The sequence below is a fragment of the Rhinoraja longicauda genome, chromosome 2, assembly GCF_053455715.1.
Source record: "Rhinoraja longicauda isolate Sanriku21f chromosome 2, sRhiLon1.1, whole genome shotgun sequence".
Taxonomy (NCBI): Eukaryota; Metazoa; Chordata; class Chondrichthyes; order Rajiformes; family Arhynchobatidae; genus Rhinoraja; species Rhinoraja longicauda.
Window position 1 is genome coordinate 80,737,561 of NC_135954.1, and position 19,043 is coordinate 80,756,603.

The 19,043-nt window shown below is 40.2% G+C and overlaps 1 protein-coding gene across 2 annotated transcripts in view; it reads left to right on the top strand.

The window, feature by feature from the left end:
* Window positions 1-19,043, top strand: part of dgkb (diacylglycerol kinase, beta) — a 506,131-nt gene that overhangs the window by 128,054 nt on the left and 359,034 nt on the right. For both annotated transcript variants that reach the window (XM_078421953.1, XM_078421946.1), the window contains exon 5: window positions 11,590-11,755. In XM_078421953.1, the coding sequence (XP_078278079.1) occupies window positions 11,590-11,755 (166 nt within the window). The remainder of the gene's footprint in view (window positions 1-11,589; window positions 11,756-19,043) is intronic.

Here is a 19,043-nt window from a genome sequence, read left to right on the forward strand (position 1 = left end):
GAATGGCGGTGCTGGCTCGAAGGTCAAATGGCCTACTCCTGCACCTATTGTCTATTGTCTATAATGCTCAACTACAGTACCGATGGCTTTTTGAGTCTAATGGTAAGCCTCTGACCCAAAAGCCCAGGTTCAATCCCTGACTCAGTTCACTGATCACCAAAATGACAATAGGGGTTTGTTTCATTGTTTTTGTACTGGGGAGAAGAAACATGTTTCTGGGTTAAAAATCACGGAGACCTGGAAATATTCAAGTAGTAGGTAATGTAATGTAATAGAGAGAGTTAATCGTTCAGTCCATTAAAACTGGTACATTCTGGTATTGAACAATTTTGGCTTTCTGTGTCTGGAGACTGTTGTTTTGATTGTTGTCCAATGAGCCCTGCTGGATTTTGGCTTTGAACATGGGATGAAATCACTTTCAGTGAAATAGACTGCTCATACCCACTGTTGAGACTCATCGATAAATAATACACATCAGAGATTCAGCAACTGTGGAGGTTATGCCACAATCAATTGTCCGTCTACTGGAAAGGAGAGAGAGAAAAATGGTCAGAGAAAATAAGTATTTTTCTCATTCCTTTTCTGTCTTCCAGGTCCATAGATTTCAACATTTCACATAACTGTAACGTTACAAATGCCTCAGAAACGATTCGTTAAAAAAATTAATGATGTGGAAATTAATTACACACAATGCATCTTTGCAAATAATTGGTTTCTTTAAGCAATATTTTCTGCAGGTTTTCATTAATGTTTACAGCCTTTGCCAAAATATAGCTTAGTTTAGAGATACAAGATGTAAACAGGTCCTTCGGCCTATCGAATCCATGCTGACCAATGATCACCCATACACTAGTTCCATCCAGGAACAATTTACTGAAGCCAATTCGCCTACAAAACCGCATATCTTTTGAGTGTGGGGGAAGAAACTGAGCAGCCAGAGACCATCCACATGGTCTCAGGGAGAACTCCGTACAGACAACACCCATAGTCAGGTCGAACCTGGGTTTCTGGTTCTGTAGGCAACACTCTATTGCTGCAACACTTTGTCGTCTTCTGCAGACTAGTGAATTACCAGCAATTATATTTTTGAAATGAAATGTTTGTGACTTTTTTTACAATGGAGGAAAGATGCAAGTAACAAAACCACATGTTATAAACTAAAATCTGGTGGTTCATCTATCAAGATTTAATGGATTGATCCCTTTAATGAAAAAGATGGAATTTTATATTGGAGAACATTAATTATAAATATTAATTTCAATATTAATAGAATTATTTTTAAAAATGTTTCTTAGATCTCAGTCAAATCATCCAGATTGCCCACCCTGTCACTTAATCAAATATAGACATGGGGAACATTTCAACATAGCAGAGATGCAAAGGATTGCAGATGCTGCAATCTTGATCAAAACAAAGTGCCGGAGAAAATGGGTCAGGCAAAATCTGTGGAGGGAATGGGCAGATGATATTTTGGGTCGGGACCCTTCTTCAACATAGCTTTTAGATTTATTATTGTCATGTGTACAGAAATATCCATTCAAATCAGATAATACTCTGCATGAATACAATCAAACCAAACTCAAGTACAGTCGGTAGAGCAAAACGAAAGATACAGTGTGTAGATTATAGTTCTCATCATAGTAGTGAAAATGTTCCAGACAAAAAGTCAAATGAGGTTGGTTGGAGACTCAAGACTGCACCCTAGCTTATGGAAGAATCGTTCAGAAGCCTGGCAACAGAGGGGAAGGAACTGGTCCTGAGTCTGGTGAACACTTTCAAGCTTCTGTAGCTTCTGCCGAACAGGAGGGGGAGAAGAAGGAATGACAGGGATGGGAAAGGTTTTTGATTATGTTAGATGCTTTTTCCAGAACAGAGTGAAGTGTTCATAGAGTCAATGATGTGGCATTTGGACTGTGTGGTGGACCGGACTACATCTCCAACTTTCTGCAATTTCTTCCTGTCTTGCTATCTATGGTAAGAGTCATTGGAGATTGAGTGGTTTTGCAGATAGTGAAGATGGTTGTGAAAGATTGCAGCAGGATCTGGATCAATTGGCCAGGTGGGCAGAAGAATGGTTGATGGAATTTAATACAGAGAAGTGTGAGATGTTGCATTTTGGGATGTTGAACATGGGCAGGACCTACACAGTAAATGGTAGTCTCTGGGTAGTGTTGTAGAGCAGAGGGATCTCGGAGTACAGGTGCATGATTTCTTGAAGGTCGAGTCGCAGGTAGATAAGGTGGTGAAAAAGGCTTTAACACTTTGGCCTTCATCAATCAGAGTATTGAGTATAGATGTTGTGAGGTCATGTTGCAGTTGTATCAGACGTTGGTGAGACTGCATTTAGAATATTGTGTTCAGTTCTGGGTACCGTGTTATCGGAAAGATATTGTCAAGCTTGAACGGGTTCAGAAAAGATTTACAAGGATGTTGCCAGGACAAGAGGGTGTGAACTATAGGGCGAGGTTGAGTAGGCTGGGTCTCTATTCCATGGAGCGCAGGAGGATGAGGGGGGATCTTATAGAGGTGTACAAAATCATAAGAGGAATAGATCGGGTAGATGCACAGTCTCTTGCCCAGAGTAGGGGAATCGAGGACCAGAGGACATTGGTTCAAGGTGAAGGGGAAAAGATTAAATAGGAATCCGAGGGGTAACTTTTTCACACAAAGCATGGTAGGTGAATGGAACAAGCTGCCAGAGGAGGTAGTTGAGGCTGGGACTATCCCATCATTTAAGAAACAGTTAGACAGGTACATGGATAGGATAGGTTTGGAGGGATATGAACCAAGTGCAGGCAAGTGGGACTAGTGTAGCTGGGACATTGTTGGCTGGTGTGGGCAAGTTGGGTGGTTGGGCCTGTTTCTACGCTGTGCCACTCTATGACGCTATGACCAAATTCCCTCAGTCTCCTCAGGAAGTAAAGGCATCGGTGTGCTTTCTTGGCTATTGCATCTATGTCGTTAGTCCTAGACAGATCATTGATAATATTTACACCAAAGACCTGGAAATTCCCAACCGTTAACTCTTTGGGTAGTAGATGGATCTGCCTAAGTAAACATTCGCCATACATTTTCTTTCCACATTTTTAAATGCAATATTGTTAAGAGGTGAAAATATGTCCATGAATACCCTTATTTTGTAATCCTTTGTAGGTTTATGTTCATGCTCCTTTGTAAAACTTTTTTTTCATTCTTTGTTTTATTGTTTCTCTTCCATTTCCCTGAATTTGTACCTGTTTTCCCCTTTTGTTTTGGCAAGCAGACCGCTTTTCCCTCGGAGGTGAATACCTCCCCTTTCACAGGTAGATAGGGTGGTCAAAAAGGTTTTGGCACATTGGCCTTCTTCAGTCAGAGTATTGACTACAGCAGTTGGGTTGCAGTTGCAGTTCTATAAGACATTGGTGGGAGTATTGTCTTCAGTTTTGGGCACCATGTTGTAGGAAAGATGTTATCAAGCTGGAAAGGGTGCAGAAAAGATTTACGAGGATGTTGTCAGGATTCGAGGGCCTGAGCCAAAAGGGGAGGTTGAGCAGGCTAGGACTCTATTCCTTGGAGTGCAGGAGGGTGAGGGGTGATCTTACAGATTTTTTTCTAAATCACGAGAGGAATAGGTCGGGTAAACACAGAAAATCTCTTGACCAGAATAGCAGATTCAAGAAACAGAGGACATCGGTTTAAGATGAGGGGGGAAGATTTAATAGGAACCTGAGGATAGCGTGTTTACACAAAGGGTGGTGGGTGTTTGGAATGAGCTGCAGAAGGAGGTAGTTGAGGTACTATGGCAACGTTTAAGAAACATTTGGACAGATACATGGCTAGGATAGGTTTAAAGGTATAAGGGCCAAATGCCGACAGGTGGGACTAGTGTAGAAGGAACCCATTGGTCGATGTGGATAAGTTGGGCCGAAGGGACTGTTTCCATGCGGTATGACTCTTTGACTCTATGGCTCTATGGCTCTATGGCTCTATGCCTTTATTCATGTTACGTTCTTTTATTGAATGACTCCAAATGCTGTTTTATGGTTTTATCCATTAGCATTATTCCCAACCACTGTGATTGTATTAAAGTCAGCCTTTTCCAAATCAATAACCAAAGCAACTATTCCACATTCACCCTTTTAATCATGGTACTGAGCTTAATTGCAATGTGATTGCTGCTGTGCACATGGTATTCAGCTAACTGAATCAGACTCATTATTCCGTACTAAATCTAAATTAGCCTGTTAGTCTATTGGTGTTAGGGCATAACGTTGCTGAAAACTATTGTAGACATACCATAGAAATTTACTCCTGTTCCAGAGTCAGGTAATTTATTTTTCCCAGGTAAATTAAAATCTCTCATCAAATTCAGTGGTTTATGAGATTAAACCACCTTACTATTTTCTCTCATTCTGTTTTATCCCATTCAGCATTTCATATTCCTCTTCCCTAACTAAATTGTGCATATTGTTCTCCCCTCTGCTCCACACATCTAAACCCCCAACTCCCTTTGGCGCACAAAGATCAACTTTTTAATCACTAGATACTAATAGCGGCACGGTAGCGCAGCGGTAGAGTTGCTGCTTTACAGCGAATGCAGCGCCGGAGACTCAGGTTCGATCCTGACTACGGGTGCTGCACTGTAAGGAGTTTGTACGTTCTCCCCGTGACCTGCGTGGGTTTACTCCGAGATCTTCGGTTTCCTCCCACACTCCAAAGATGTACAGGTATGTAGGTTAATTGGCTGGGTAAATGTAAAAAAAAATTGTCCCTAGTGGGTGTAGGATAGTGTTAATGTACGGGGATCACTGGGCGGCACGGACTTGGAGGGCCGAAAAGGCCTGTTTCCGGCTGTATGTATATGATATGATGATGATGATAATACTGATTCATTGAAAAATACAGCATTGAAACAGGCCCTTCTGCCTACCATGTCCGTACTGACCGAACACTTGTTCACACCAGTTATCCCACATTCACATCCACTCTCAGCGCGCTCGGGGCCATTTAGAGGCCAATTAACATACAAAATCACATGTCTTTGGGATGTAGGAGGAAACTGGAGCATCCAGAGTAATCCCATGTCAGGGATCCAGAACATCCAGAGTAACCCATCTCAGGGAGAACGTGCAAACCCCACAAAGAAAAATATCCGAGCTCTGGATTGAACTAGTGTCTCTGGCATTGTGAGACAGTGGCATTACCAGTTGCACCACTGTGCCATCATCTTTTATATACTAAGAATGCTCTTATTTTTTGTCCACACCATGTTATGCCCTCTCTTTGCCACCCTAGTTACAGTTTTACTATCACCTTCATGTTTTATTTGTATCTTGGGTATTTTGCAATATTGATTTCTTAGTTTCTGACGTTACCTTCCTTTTTTATCTGATCCTGCCTTGTGTTCCTCAGGGAGTTCTTCATGTTAGTTCCATTAATTTAGTAAGAATATATTTATCTTTATCATCTTTATCATCTTCTTGAATTGCTCACCTCAAGATGGCCATTATTATTCCTCTATCTCAGTTGCAAGCCCGGAACCTGGGAGTGTCAAGAGACTGAGAGATCACGAGTGGTCATTGTTGTATTTACAGACAATGGACAATGAGAATCTTACTTGCAGCATTACAGGTCTGCAAACCCAATATTCATAGATAACATGTAATTAAAAAAAAAAATTTAAACGAATAACAAGAATACTAGTGCAAAAAAGCCCAAAGAATGCACCCAAGACAGTCCAAAATTCATGGTTTAATTTGTAGAGTCCAGAAGCCTTTTGGTTGTCGGGAAGAAGTTGTTCTTGAAACTGGAGGTCATGATTTTCAGACTTCTGTACCGTCCTCCTGATGGTAGGAGTGAAATGAGAGCATGGCCAGGGTGCAGTGAGACTTTGATCCTGGTTGCCTTTTTGAGACAGCTCCCTCTATAGATCCCTTTAATGTTATTAATACCCTTGATGGGTCGAGCAGCATGCACTAGTTTTTGTAATCTGCTTTGTTCCCGGGCGTTCGAATTGCCGAACGAGCCCACAATGCAACCAGTCAATACGCTCTCACTCGTACACCTGCAGACGTTTTAGAGATTATTTGTCGACCTACTGATAAATGTTCAGCTTCCACTCTTGCCTTACTCTAAGATGTGTTTCAGTAATAACTATGACGTTGCACCTGAGTCATCTACCCATTTATTATTCATTCGATCCCTTTCATTGCAATGTATACAATTTAGCACTAGCTACCTCCTGGCATAAACACTTACCTTCGTTGCTTTTCACTTATGCATTAAAATTCCTTGCTTTCATTTTCATCTGTCTTCTAAATCAATGCTTGTATTCTCAACCCCTATTAAATACATCAAACCCATCTCAGCAGCACCGAGAAACCTCCATGACAATGTGTATATTCATGTCTTCCACAGCTCATGGCAATTTCTACACTCGATTGAATTAAGAGATTTTTTGTGGCTGTCAGTTGAAGAAATCCTGCTTTAATTTATGTTGCAAATGCTTGCAATGCAACAGACCCAAGAGTATTTTAAGGTCAAAGTAAAACTAAGGCAATTATTGCCAATATTAGACTGTAATTATTATTGACCTTGCTTATTAGTAAAACAACTCCATTTCATCATCCTTATTCATATTAAAGTATATTAAAATGCTTCTTTCAGATAATTTCCTGAGTGGTACACTCGGGTTTAAATCTGCATTAATTATAATGCACATTTGTAATTTTTGAATTTACTGTTGAGTAAGTATAATGTTAGCCCAGTACCTATGTTTCCGTGAGAGAATCTCAACGTAATATATTCTTCAAATAATCTAAAGTGCATATTTTGAAAATAATTATTTGAACTCTCAAGCCACAAAGTTTGGGTTGCTAAACTAATTTCAAAGTGCCACCAGGCAGGGCCGTTTTTACAGCATTATGGGCCCCCGGGCAAAGCAGTGCACTGGGGCCCCTACCGTTACTCTCCCCCACCCCCCTTTCCCTACCCCCCCTGTCGTGCCGGCGAAAAGCACTTACCGAAAAGCACTTAGCAATGGACTTAGGGTGCTACATTGTTGCGAAAAGCCCTTACAGATTGCTGTGAGAAGCACTTAGGGACGGAAAAGCAAAGCACTTAGGGAGCTAATTGTTGCGAAACAGATCACTGTGAGAAGCACTTAGGGACCGAAAATGTTGCGAAAAAAGCACTTATTGAACCTACATTTTTAAAGTATTATTTATTTATTGCAAGTCACTTAACATACACAGATCAGCATGGGGCCCCTATGCTCGTGGGGCCCCGGGCAAGTGCCCATCAGGCCCATGCGTTAAGACGGCCCTGCCACCAGGTGCTCTTTTCTAGCCTTATTCATATATTCTGCAGCAGGAAGGGCAACATTAGTTCTATTTAAAGCGATTTATCAGTTACTTTCAGGATACTGCATTCAAGAGAGAGCCAGGTAGAGCTCTTAAGGATAGCGGAGTCAGGGGGTATGGGGAGAAGGCAGAAACGGGGTACTGATTGAGAATGATCAGCCATGATCACATTGAATGGCGGTGCACCTATTGTCTATTGTCTAGGAGATAGACACAAAAAACTGGTGTAACAGGCAGCATCTCTGGAGAGAAGGAATGGGTGACCCAGAAGGTACTGGGATACGTTCCGTGAACCCTCATGCAAGTCGAATTTTCGCATGTCGGAATCACCATCCCCCATCCCCTGCCCAAAATAACTCAGCGAGTCAGAAGAAGGGTCTCATTCTGAAATGTCACCTATCCATGTTCTCCAGAGATGCTACCTAGCCTGCTGAGTTACTCCAACATTTTATGCCTTTCACTGAGAGTATTAACTATCTCAGTGGCATCCAGCTGCATACTTTCTGCGGCGTGCAACCTTTTGGTAAACATTGCCAGCTTGAGTGCCGTCTTGCCATTGGGGCACTTTCTGGATAAGCGCTGCACTATTGCCGGTTTGTAAACTTGCGTGATCGTACAGTGTTGTGGAAATGACAGACTGCCAGAAATGTTTATGTAAATGCGAGTTTACATAAATCGCCCATTGCGTAAGTTAGGGAATGTCTGTACCCTAAATATTTCATCTTTATTTCTTCACCTCCTTCATCGGTCAGAGATTCCCGGGAGTAAGAGGGCATTTTGTATATTTTTCCCAAGAAGGCATAATTCACAATTTTGTCCAAAGACATTTTGGTCACATTCTATCAATTTGGTCATTTCTTCCCATGACATAGATTAAAATGCAGTATCTAGTATGACAATCTGGCATTGCACTTTACTTTTAAACTTTAGGCCTTAAGATTAAAATGCAGTATCTAGTATGACAATCTGGCATTGCACTTTACTTTTAAACTTTAGGCCTTAGAGATATAGCGCCGAAACAGGCCCGGCAGCCCACCGGGTCTGCACCGACGAGCGATCCCCATTCACCAACACTCTCCTTTGCGCTAGGGACAATTCACAATTTTAACAAAACCAATTAACCTGCAAACCTGTACGTCTTTGGAGTATGGGAGAAAACCCATGTGGTCAGAGCGAAAAACTTACAAATTCCACGCAGACAGCACCCGGTGTCAGGATCGAACCCGGGTCTCTGGTGCTGTAAGGCAGTAACTCTACCACTACACCACTGTGCTGCCCGAATGCTTAACACTGATGTGGGGAAGAAGACTCCATTTTCCCTTTCCACGCATCTCATAATTTTATAAATTTCTATTGGGTTGCCCCTAAGTCTCTGACCTTCCAGAGAAAACAATCTAAGTTTGTCTACCCTCTCCTTGTATCTAATACTGTCCAGTCCAGACAACATCCGGTGAACCACCTCTAAACCCCCTCCAAAGCCTCCTCATCCTTTCTATAATGTGCCAATCGGAGGTGGCAGATGAGGTTTAACATCGGTAAATATGGAGCATCAGAGTTGTGAAAATCAATTCAGAAACAGTAAAATGAGATGAAAAATGAGTTGTAGAATAACACAATGTGTAGGGACTCACCGAGGGAGTATGTAAGATTTGAAAGTTGAGCACTACTTATTACACATCATCTTGTGTCATCATCTTCTTCCACCTCAAAAACATTGCCCGTCTCCGTCCATCCCTCTCCTCCACAGCTGCAGAAACCCTCATCCACGCCTTCATCACCTCCCGTCTGGACTACTGCAACAGCCTCCTCTATGGCGCACCCTCAAAAATCATCAATAAACTTCAATACATTCAAAACTCCGCTGCCCGTCTACTCACACACACCTCGATCCGTGACCATATCACCCCCGTCCTTTATAAACTCCACTGGCTCCCCATCCCCCAGAGAATCCAGTACAAAATCCTCCTCATAACCTACAAAGCCCTCCATAACCTGGCCCCATCCTACCTGACCGACCTCCTCCACAGGCACACTCCCACCTGCACCCTCCGCTCTGCCGCTGCCAATCTCCTATCCCCCCACATCCGGACTAAACTCAGATCCTGGGGGGACAGGGCTTTCTCCATCGCTGCTCCCACCCTATGGAACTCACTACCCCAAACCGTTAGAGACTCCCCCACACTCACCACATTCAAAACATCGCTGAAGTCTCACCTGTTCAGTACTGCCTTCAACCACTGAAGGTCACCTCACCTTCTGTCTCCTTTCTCTGTTCATTTATTTATTTACTTATTTACTTATTTATCTATTTATTCATTTCCCTATGTTCTCAAAATCTCTGTAAAGCGTCTTTGAGTATATGAAAAGCGCTATATAAATAAAATGTATTATTATTATTATTATTATTATATAGTCTCCCTCCTGGAGATATATCTGAATAGTGTTTTTTCTTCAAATTGTTTAGTTTAGTTTAGCGATACAGTGTGGAAACAAACCCTTTGGCTCACCAAGTCTGCGCCGACCAGCAATCACCCATACACTAGTCCTATCCTACACACTATGAATATTTTACAGAACCTACAAACCATCACATCTTTGGAATATGGGGGGAAACTGGAGCACCCAGAGAAAACCCACATGGTCACAGAGAGAGCGTACAAATGCCATACAGACAGAAACTGCAGTCAGCATTGAAGTCGGGTGTCTGTCACTGAAAGTCAGCATTCTACTGCTGCGTCAATGTGTCATCCATTGGAAGAAGGATTAAAGTAATGAAAGTGCATTTATGGCTGGATATCATCACCATATACATAAAATTTCTATTGAGGTCCTCAGATTTGTTAAGCTGAAGCTTAAATATCAAAGCAAAAACACCAGAATAGAGAGCAATTAGCTTCTTACTTTTATGGTGTGTCCCCTTGTTCTGAACAACTCATCCAAAGTAACGTCATTCTCGTAACCACCTTGTCAAGCTCCATAGGAATTTTGCACATTTTATTGGGATCACCTTTCAGTCTATACTCAGGAGCTTGGGTCCAGTCTGTTGAATCTCTCCCCCAAAGGACCCAGGAAACAATGTAGTGAAACTTCATTGCATTCCCTCATTTGTCCTCTGTAAGTAAGGAAACCAAAAATGCAATCAGCATTTGACATGCAGTGTTATCAGCACCTTAACTGATTAACATAAGGCATCTTTCTTATACTAAAATCATTCAATAATAAAGGCCAGTGTATTGTTTGCCATCCTTAGTATTTGCTGTAGATCCATGTTAACTTTCATTGATTAATCTACAAGGATACCAAGGTCCCTTTGAACCTCAATGCTTATCAATATTTCTCCACCTAAAAATATTTGGCTTAACTTTTTTTTCTACACCTTTTTTTTCCACGTTATCTTCTATGTGTCCACATTCTCGTCCATTTACTTGGCCTAGCCATGTCACCTGAAGTCTTTGCAACCTCTTTATAATTCTGCTTTGCAACCTCTTTATAATTCTGCTTTGCACCTTTGACCAAAGTTGAATTTGGTCGCCTCATCCAAATCATTGACAGTGAACAGCTGGGGCCTCTCTCAAACCCTCAGCCTCCACAACATTGGCTTCTTGGACCAGCAGTAGCCATTGATGGGAGGCTAAAGGTTTAATTAGTTGACCTATAAGTTAAACATTGGAAGTCATTCTTACGAAGCCAATCTGTGATGGCTAATTAGTTGAGTTTTGCAATTCCAGTGTTTGATGTGTAAGTGAATAACCCGAGTGAGGAGTTATTTCTAATTATCTGTACATTATGTGATTATACATATGGTAAAGCATGTCAGTCGCAAATGTGCTGTTAACTAACTTGCCACAAAAACCTCCCCTGCATTTTGTGAATAATATGGAATAAGGTAGTTATGATACCATCAAATCTTTGGCTGAGTAATGTTGTAAATGTATGTACAATGGTTCACAAACAGCAATTGTTAGCAAAAATATATATTACTGTTTCCCAACTATATTATATAACATGCATAAGTTCAACTTCATTTAAAGAATTACAAATATTAGATTTTTTTTTAAGTAATACATATCACATAATATGTTATAATTATAAATGTTTAAATCTAACAACAGAAGCATTTTGCATTGAAACACTTTTTTTAGAAAAAAATTTCAACTGGCTCTATGGATATCATTATTTTAAATCCAAGCTATTTTCTAGTTTTTTTGTTATTTTTTCTGAGAGTAACTGTTGTTTACTTTACCTCTAGCCAATCGACTTTGAAGGCTTCAAACTGTTTATGAAAACATTCTTGGAAGCTGAGCTGCCTGATGACTTCTGTCAGCATCTGTTCCTGTCATTCAAGAACAAATCATCCCTTCCAATCCCTTCATCGCAGGCTGGAAATTCCAGCAGTCCTTCACTCGATGCAGGGGGTAAGCAATAGGGGGTTCTGAATCAGTATGGCTGCTCTATTTCTATTTTCAGAAAGCTTGAACAACGGCTTGAATAGAATGATACACAGAAACTCAATGGTCTACTGACTATTTTCATTGGAGCAGAAAAAACAATGAGGACATTTAATTGAGTGATAGAAATAAATGATCTTTCCTCAAGTTGGGCAATTTAGTCCACGACCTAATTTATGATAATCACTGAGAATAAGAGAGGTCATGATGCATTTGTTTACAGAAAAGGTCGATGCAAGGTTGATAAGAGATACAAGCAATAGTAGGTTTTCTCCCCAACAACCTGCACCACCATTAAGTTCATGGCTGATCATCTCCTCCCATTCTGCACCCCTGCATTATCCCCATGTATTTCTTTAGTATCAATCAATCTGTTGATTTCTGTTTTGCCAGCACTTAATGATTGAGTATCCATAGCCCTCCGGCAAAGAATTATGAATATACATTTTCCTTTGAGTCAAGATCAAGCCCTCAATCTGTGACTCTAGCCCTTAGCTCAAGACTCCAACAAAACATGTTCCCCAGTCATTCACCGTGTCAAGCCTTTACAGACTCCTGAGATTACTGTACTTTTCAAGCATCGAGGGAAAGGAGATTTAGTACACTGATCCAATCATCAGACTTTCCTTATGAATCAATTCCCAAATTCCAGGAGTCAGTCCAATGAATTTTGTTGCCCTTCCTCCAAGTCGAGTATGTCATTCACTCGATAAGGGAGCCTAAACATAATTGTGACACTCAAAGTATATTCTCATCAAGACCCTAAATCATAATTTACTCTTTTATACCCATCCTTTTGTATTAAATTACAACATATCGTGTTGTCTTTCTCATTGCTTGCTTTGCAGTTCCTTGTTCATAATCTTTTAAATGTACTGTGCTTTTTTTATTGTCTTACCAAAGAGAATGACTTTCCTTCCCACAATGAGAGTCCACATTTTGTCCAATCCTTTAACATTTCTGAAGGAAAGCCATAACTGCTATCACTGGAAATCTGAAATAAAATCAGAAAGTTTCTGAAATACGCAGCAAATGTTTGAGCCAGAAATGTTAATTCTGTTTTTCAGCTCCCCATGGCTTGCTTAGTATTTTCAATACATTATTGTGCATCTTTATTTCTATCCATGTCCTGTGTCCTCCTCATAGCTTACTCTTCCACTTGGCATGCCGTGTCCTAAAAGTTGGACATTGATCTCCATATCTCCCATCAATGCTTTAATCTAGGCTGCAGAATGGCTGAACACACACCTGATGCCTGCACAACTCTACTGGTTGTAGCATTCCAATCCAGCATAGAACACGCATAACAAAATGCACTCTGGTGCTTTACAGAATTTGGAATAAAACTGTAGAGGGAAGTTTACGTCATGGAGTTGAACAGAGAGATGGTCTCAGGAAAATGTGAAAGTTATGTGTAATAAAAAGCTGAAAGAAATAAACATGGGAGTTCCAGGAAGCAGTAACTAAACAGCAAAGCAAAAACCCTGCAGTTGCTGGAAACCTGCACAAAAAAACTGGCAAATGTTGGAAAGACTCAACGGGTAGGTATTACTTTTGGAGAGAGAAATAATATGAATGCTTCAGGTCAATTATTTCTGATTTTATTCCAAAGTGTTGTCCTAATGTGATAAAGGTTTGTTACCAATGGTGAGGTGAAGGGTTGAATGAAAGTACAGAAAACCTAGATCAGTGTAATCATAAGGGATTCTCTGCTTGGATGATCTTGCAGAGTTCGAGTGGAACAAGGAGAAGGAGAGAATTATGATGAGTTTTAAGTTTAGTATATTAATGGGAGAGAGAATGTAAGCCAGTAAGTATGGAGCATATGGCCAAATGAAACTTGGTAAGAACATTTTGGAGCAAGTTTGAAGAAAATATAAAGGGAAGGAAGCCAATTGGGGGACAATAAGTTTTTTGTGGTAATGGAGTTTAGATCTGCCACATTAAATATTTTGGAAAAGAGAAGCTGGGGGGTGGCGAATGATGCTCATGTCAGATTAAGTAATAATAGTTATTGCAGGATGTGGGGTTTCAAGGTCATCTCGTGCCAGAATCCCAAAGATCTTGACATTTATTTTGGTTTAGGAACAGGGTTAGGAGAAGCTATGGATAGGAAGCCCATAAATTGAGGTTAGCACCTATTGCAAAGAAATTGTAACTCCAAAGTCTGCGTGTTTCTTCGACCCCAATCCCCAGCAGTATTTCTGCCCAAACAAGATTGATAGCTTTGGCTGACTGTTAAAATTCAGAAGGCTGTGGTCCCAGTATTAGGCTGCGGGTGGGATTGGGAGAGTGCCGATTGCAAAAGAGGTAATGTAATTGAGGAAAGGGGAGATTGTGTGGGCATTGGGTAACATGGCAGACTGTGAATGAATGGGGATTTGGGGAAGATGTTGATTGCAAAAATCTTTTTTTTAGCCTGTTAATCCTGCAGGAAATATGTCTGTTCCTCCTGACTGCAAGAGCTGCTACCAAAGCACTTGCATTATGGATTATGTCCAGCCCTTTTCCTTGTGAGATTACTACTTAGATTACTAATAAAAAGCCCGTTGAGAAATGCAAGTGGCTTCCCTAACTGATCCTCATGATCAATCCTTCTTGAAAGACTGAATTATTCCTTTACACATTCATTTATGTGGCTGAGTTTGAGGCACAAAGGGAACTTGTTGGAAGTTAAAGCCTTTTCCTATTTGACCTCAATCCACCTTTATTGGGTTAAAAATGATCCATGCACACACACATCCCCCTCTTGGCAAAGGCTATGTACAATGGGTTTAGTTTCACCAATGATGAGATGGAGTAAAAATTTGGCCCGGCAGACTAACTATCTAACTATACGAGGCGCACACGTCGTGTTATGCAACAGTGAAAAGATTTTTGGAAGTCTTCATCATTCATTTGAAATTCTCCCAAGTGTCTGTCAATGAAATATCCAAAGAAATAGAGATTCAAAAGCTATTGGGCTCCCGTTGGCTATTTATAAAGCCCTCTTACTAATGTGAGGGAAAGAGGATAAGCTAAGTTAGTGCTTGAACTGTGCTGCCTGCAGTTTGCTAGGTTGGAATAGAGCCATACCAAGGGGTAGGCAATAGATTTTAAAAGAGTGACAAAGATGCCAGGACCCGTTGTCATATACATTGAATGTAATCATGTGCATGTCATGCTTTTGCCTCTGTATCCAAGAGGTCGATTTCATATTGGGGAAATATTATGTTGCTGAACATAATTTGTTCAAGAAGTGTTGAAATTTGCCGTGTGATTGTGAGCCAGGTGCTATGATGCTTCAGCTGATTGTGGTAACACCCAGATTGTTTTGCTTTGTTGGAAGTGTATGTTTTATAAAGGCAGCTGACACAAACAGAGCGAATGAAATGATGTCCATTTTAGAGAGCAAATTACATTGAGTCTTTGTTGTAAACTTTCTGGGTTGGTTTTAACTCATTAAATTATAGAAGCCCACTGTGACAATCAAACTGCATGTATGTGGCTATTTTGAAGAAAATCAAATCTTGGCAATGTCAGAAAAAAGTGCTTTATGAATTTAGTTCCGAATTCTACTCTTCAAGCTTGGCTCTTGCTCCAATTTGCAGGAATCCATTGGCATCAATCGGAAGTCAGCAATTTTGATACCTGAACTGTACACGATAGCGATGTCCAGCTGTCATTCTCATGTCCTAGGGAGTTTATCAGGTGGTCCATTCCAGGCTTGCAGATGGAACAATTTTGTTGTTGGGTTTAGCCTTGTTCTCTGCTGATTCCATTCTTTGACAGTGGGTTAGTGTGTTTGGCTTTGATGTTGCTTTTAACCACTGCTGCTGACCTAGCTTAGGAAAGTGTAAAGAGAACAGTGTTGTTTGCTTGTGCAAGAAATACCTTTCTTAATATTGTCTGGTTAGGTTCAGATCAACTGTAATGCCCTTGTGATCAAATAGACTGCAGACATTGTTGTGGTGAGACTTTTTTTAGTGGTTGCTTGGGTAACCTATCAAGGATAGTTTACATGAGGGTAAGATGAGGATTTAAAGTTATGTTGAGCCATTTATTCAAAAAAGAGGATTTGATCTTTACAGTTAGAATGTGTGGAAAATGGTCTGCAGCAAAAATGCAAACTGGGTTGTCTAAGTCTAAACTGGAGAGGCATCTAGGCATTGAGTAAACTGAACTCTGAATTCAAATTGTAACTTTGTCACAAAACCAGAGTTCACCAATTGCAGTTCCATTTCTTAAAGGTGCAATCTTTAGCTTCTACCTCTCTGTGGAAAGGCATAATGATAAACCAATTCCGTTTAATGTAAATTTCCTAATTAAGGAAAATCCTGCTGGAAAATAGTTCATAGCACAGAACTTTGATAAATTACCAATACCTACAGATTGTTTCTTTTAATTTAAGCAAATATTCAATTTATTTTAATGAGTTGCTAATTTATGGACTGCAGTAACCTTTCTGCATCAGGATCATCAGAAGTGTAATGTTACATTTCTCTAATTTCTCCATGGTAATGGAGGTTGTCTTGTTTTCGTTCCCACCCTTTGAAAAATATATGTGGCATCCTTGACGATAAGAGTCAGTAAGCAATCAATGGGTTGAAAATTCTCAATGGCATCTTTCAATTGAATGCTACGAAAGCACAATGCTAGAGGGATTTACCTTTACAAATTTCCACCCTCTCCACTCGAGGTGCTTTCTCTCTGTTCAATGAACTCCCAGCAGAGATTTGGCTTTTTTTTCAGTTTATATATTCACAAAATAATTTGCAATCAAGGGCTTTCTAAGTTTGCATGCTCTTCATCCTGCCCTTTTTAAAAAAATGCAAATGTAACCAACCTGTCCAAAATATTGTAATGAGCTCTGCAACGCATAGTTCATGTGAAATATGCACCCATGCGTAACATGCATGCGTATTACCCTTTATTTTTAATTCATTCCTGGGATCTGGACATGGTGACACGGACAGCATACTCACTGCCCTTTCGAAGGTGATGTGAGCTGCATCTTTGAACTAATACATTTATATGCCAAAGCATCCTCCAGGAAGAGGGTTTCAGAATATCAACCCAGAGCTATTGAATGTAGAGTGATCATTTGCCCCAGCTCACATTAAAATATATTGAAACTTTCAGAGGGTGGTTTTGCTCTGTCTTTATTATCCATGTTCCTCAAGGTGTTTTTCTCAGGTGCTATCAAAGAAACCCTGTTGATTTTTCAGATGAAATCTATGGATAATATAAAATGCTATAAAAAAATTCTGGAATGAGCCAGTTCAAGCTCAAGGTACTGAATAAGATTGCTTATCAAACAGACTGTCCTGGAATACATCAGCCTTCGATGCATTTGCATCCATCCAAGCAAGCAGATAGTATCCCATCTCACTTATGCTTTGAGGACGTAAGCTATGGGTGCAGAATTGAGGCTCTGACCTGCTTTAACATTCTAGTATTCATGTCCCTATTTTTACAGAGTTTTTGGTCATTGGCAATATTGGGTTGGGCATTGGAACTGAATGCTAAGGGGAGATAATACACTTATTTTAGAAATAGTCACTATCTGAATGCGACCTGCCACTTAATGCCTCTAGACTAGATTTTGGCTAGGTCTTGGTGTATGTGGAGACTGCTGACTTTATTAACCGAGTTGTCGCTAGAACTCAGGATGCCATGACATCAGAAAACATTCCCACTCCTGTACTGAGGATGGAGGGAAGATAATTTATGATGGTAGTTGTGGACTAGGACATTTCTCTAAGATTTCTGCAGCTCCATATTTTTAGATTTAGATTTAGATTTAGAGATTTGCCTTCAACAATCTCAACCTCCTTTAACCAGATAAGACTAATACTATTGTAGGGTTTGCATAATCATTTCAATTGTATCACTGTTTCTTGGGTACTGCATTTAGTTGATAGTTCCTTTGATGTTAGGTCAGCAAATCTCATCTGGTGCTATCCCTGAAATTCTCATTTGGACCAAGCATGAAAGTTCCTGGTGCAACCAAACTGAAAATCTACAAACCACATCTCAAAGGGGAATAGGATTTCTTCTAGAGGGGCAGTTTCAATGACTAATTGGAGTCAGGATTTGGTATCGTATTTAGTTTTGTTTTAAATGGAGTTCTTCCACTACTTTGTTTCCTGATGGCTGAAGACAAGCCAATTTGTTGCCGTGTTCCCAGCTACCTGCAGCGTCTAGTGTGGGCCTGGCTGTACAGAATCAACAGAAAGGTGTTTACTCAGCTGCAGTTTTAGCAGATTTGGGAAGAGAGGATATGTTCCATCTTCATTAATCACACAGCATGCTGGCTATACAAACAAGCTGACACAGAAGTCTTGCTGGGATGTAAACTCTGGAGCAACTGCAGGGACTTTCTTTTGTTAGGTTCCTCAATATTATTATCAATGGTGCAGTGAAAAATAAATCCTAAAAATTGTAAAGTGTCAGGTCAGGCTGTGGTTAAGTAGCGGTGAGATGGGGCAGGTTGTGGGAGGGCTATCAAAATCGAAGAGGTCTGACTTGGAAAATGATCCATGCATTGAGTTCCATGGCAGTGGATATTGAAGGCAGGCCATCTTTAATTTATGCCAAAGAAACTTAACTTGCTTTGGCATCAGTGTTCTGTGCTGCTGTGGATTGCCCATGTATCAATTAATTTTAAATAGGGGATGTTTCAGCATGCATAAAACTTTGGTTGGTACATGTTAGTATGTTTGTGTACGTTCAATGTGCAAAAGACCTGGAAGGTTTGACATTCTGTGCAAACTACATTACATTTCTGAAGATTTATAATGAAAGGTTTACTGATAAAATCTACAGTATGCTTGCACACAAATTCTCATGAACACACTCTATGGAACATGCACACATAAACTCGAAATGGTATTTGACGCTTATTTTATGCCCTTTATGGAACTTTTATTTGTTCCATTAAATGGATTGGAAATTTCAGACAAAATAAAGTTTTGGCAACATTAATGGTTGGGCAATCCTTTGGGGCCTGCTGCCTTATTTCCCCAGTGTTCTAATTGTTTGTGCCTTTAAGCAAATTTCAACTCGGGGAGCATGGATTCTGTTTGTTTATGATATTTTATTTAATTTTAAAATTAAGCTGTAAATCATCCATGATAGAGATGGAGCAGTTGCCATTTGATGATGAAAAAATGTGAAAGAGCTTGCATTTATTTTTAAACTGAAGGGAGTCTTTAAGTCTGAATATTTTGAGGAACTATTGACAATGCAGAAAGTATAAACTACTTTAGTGATA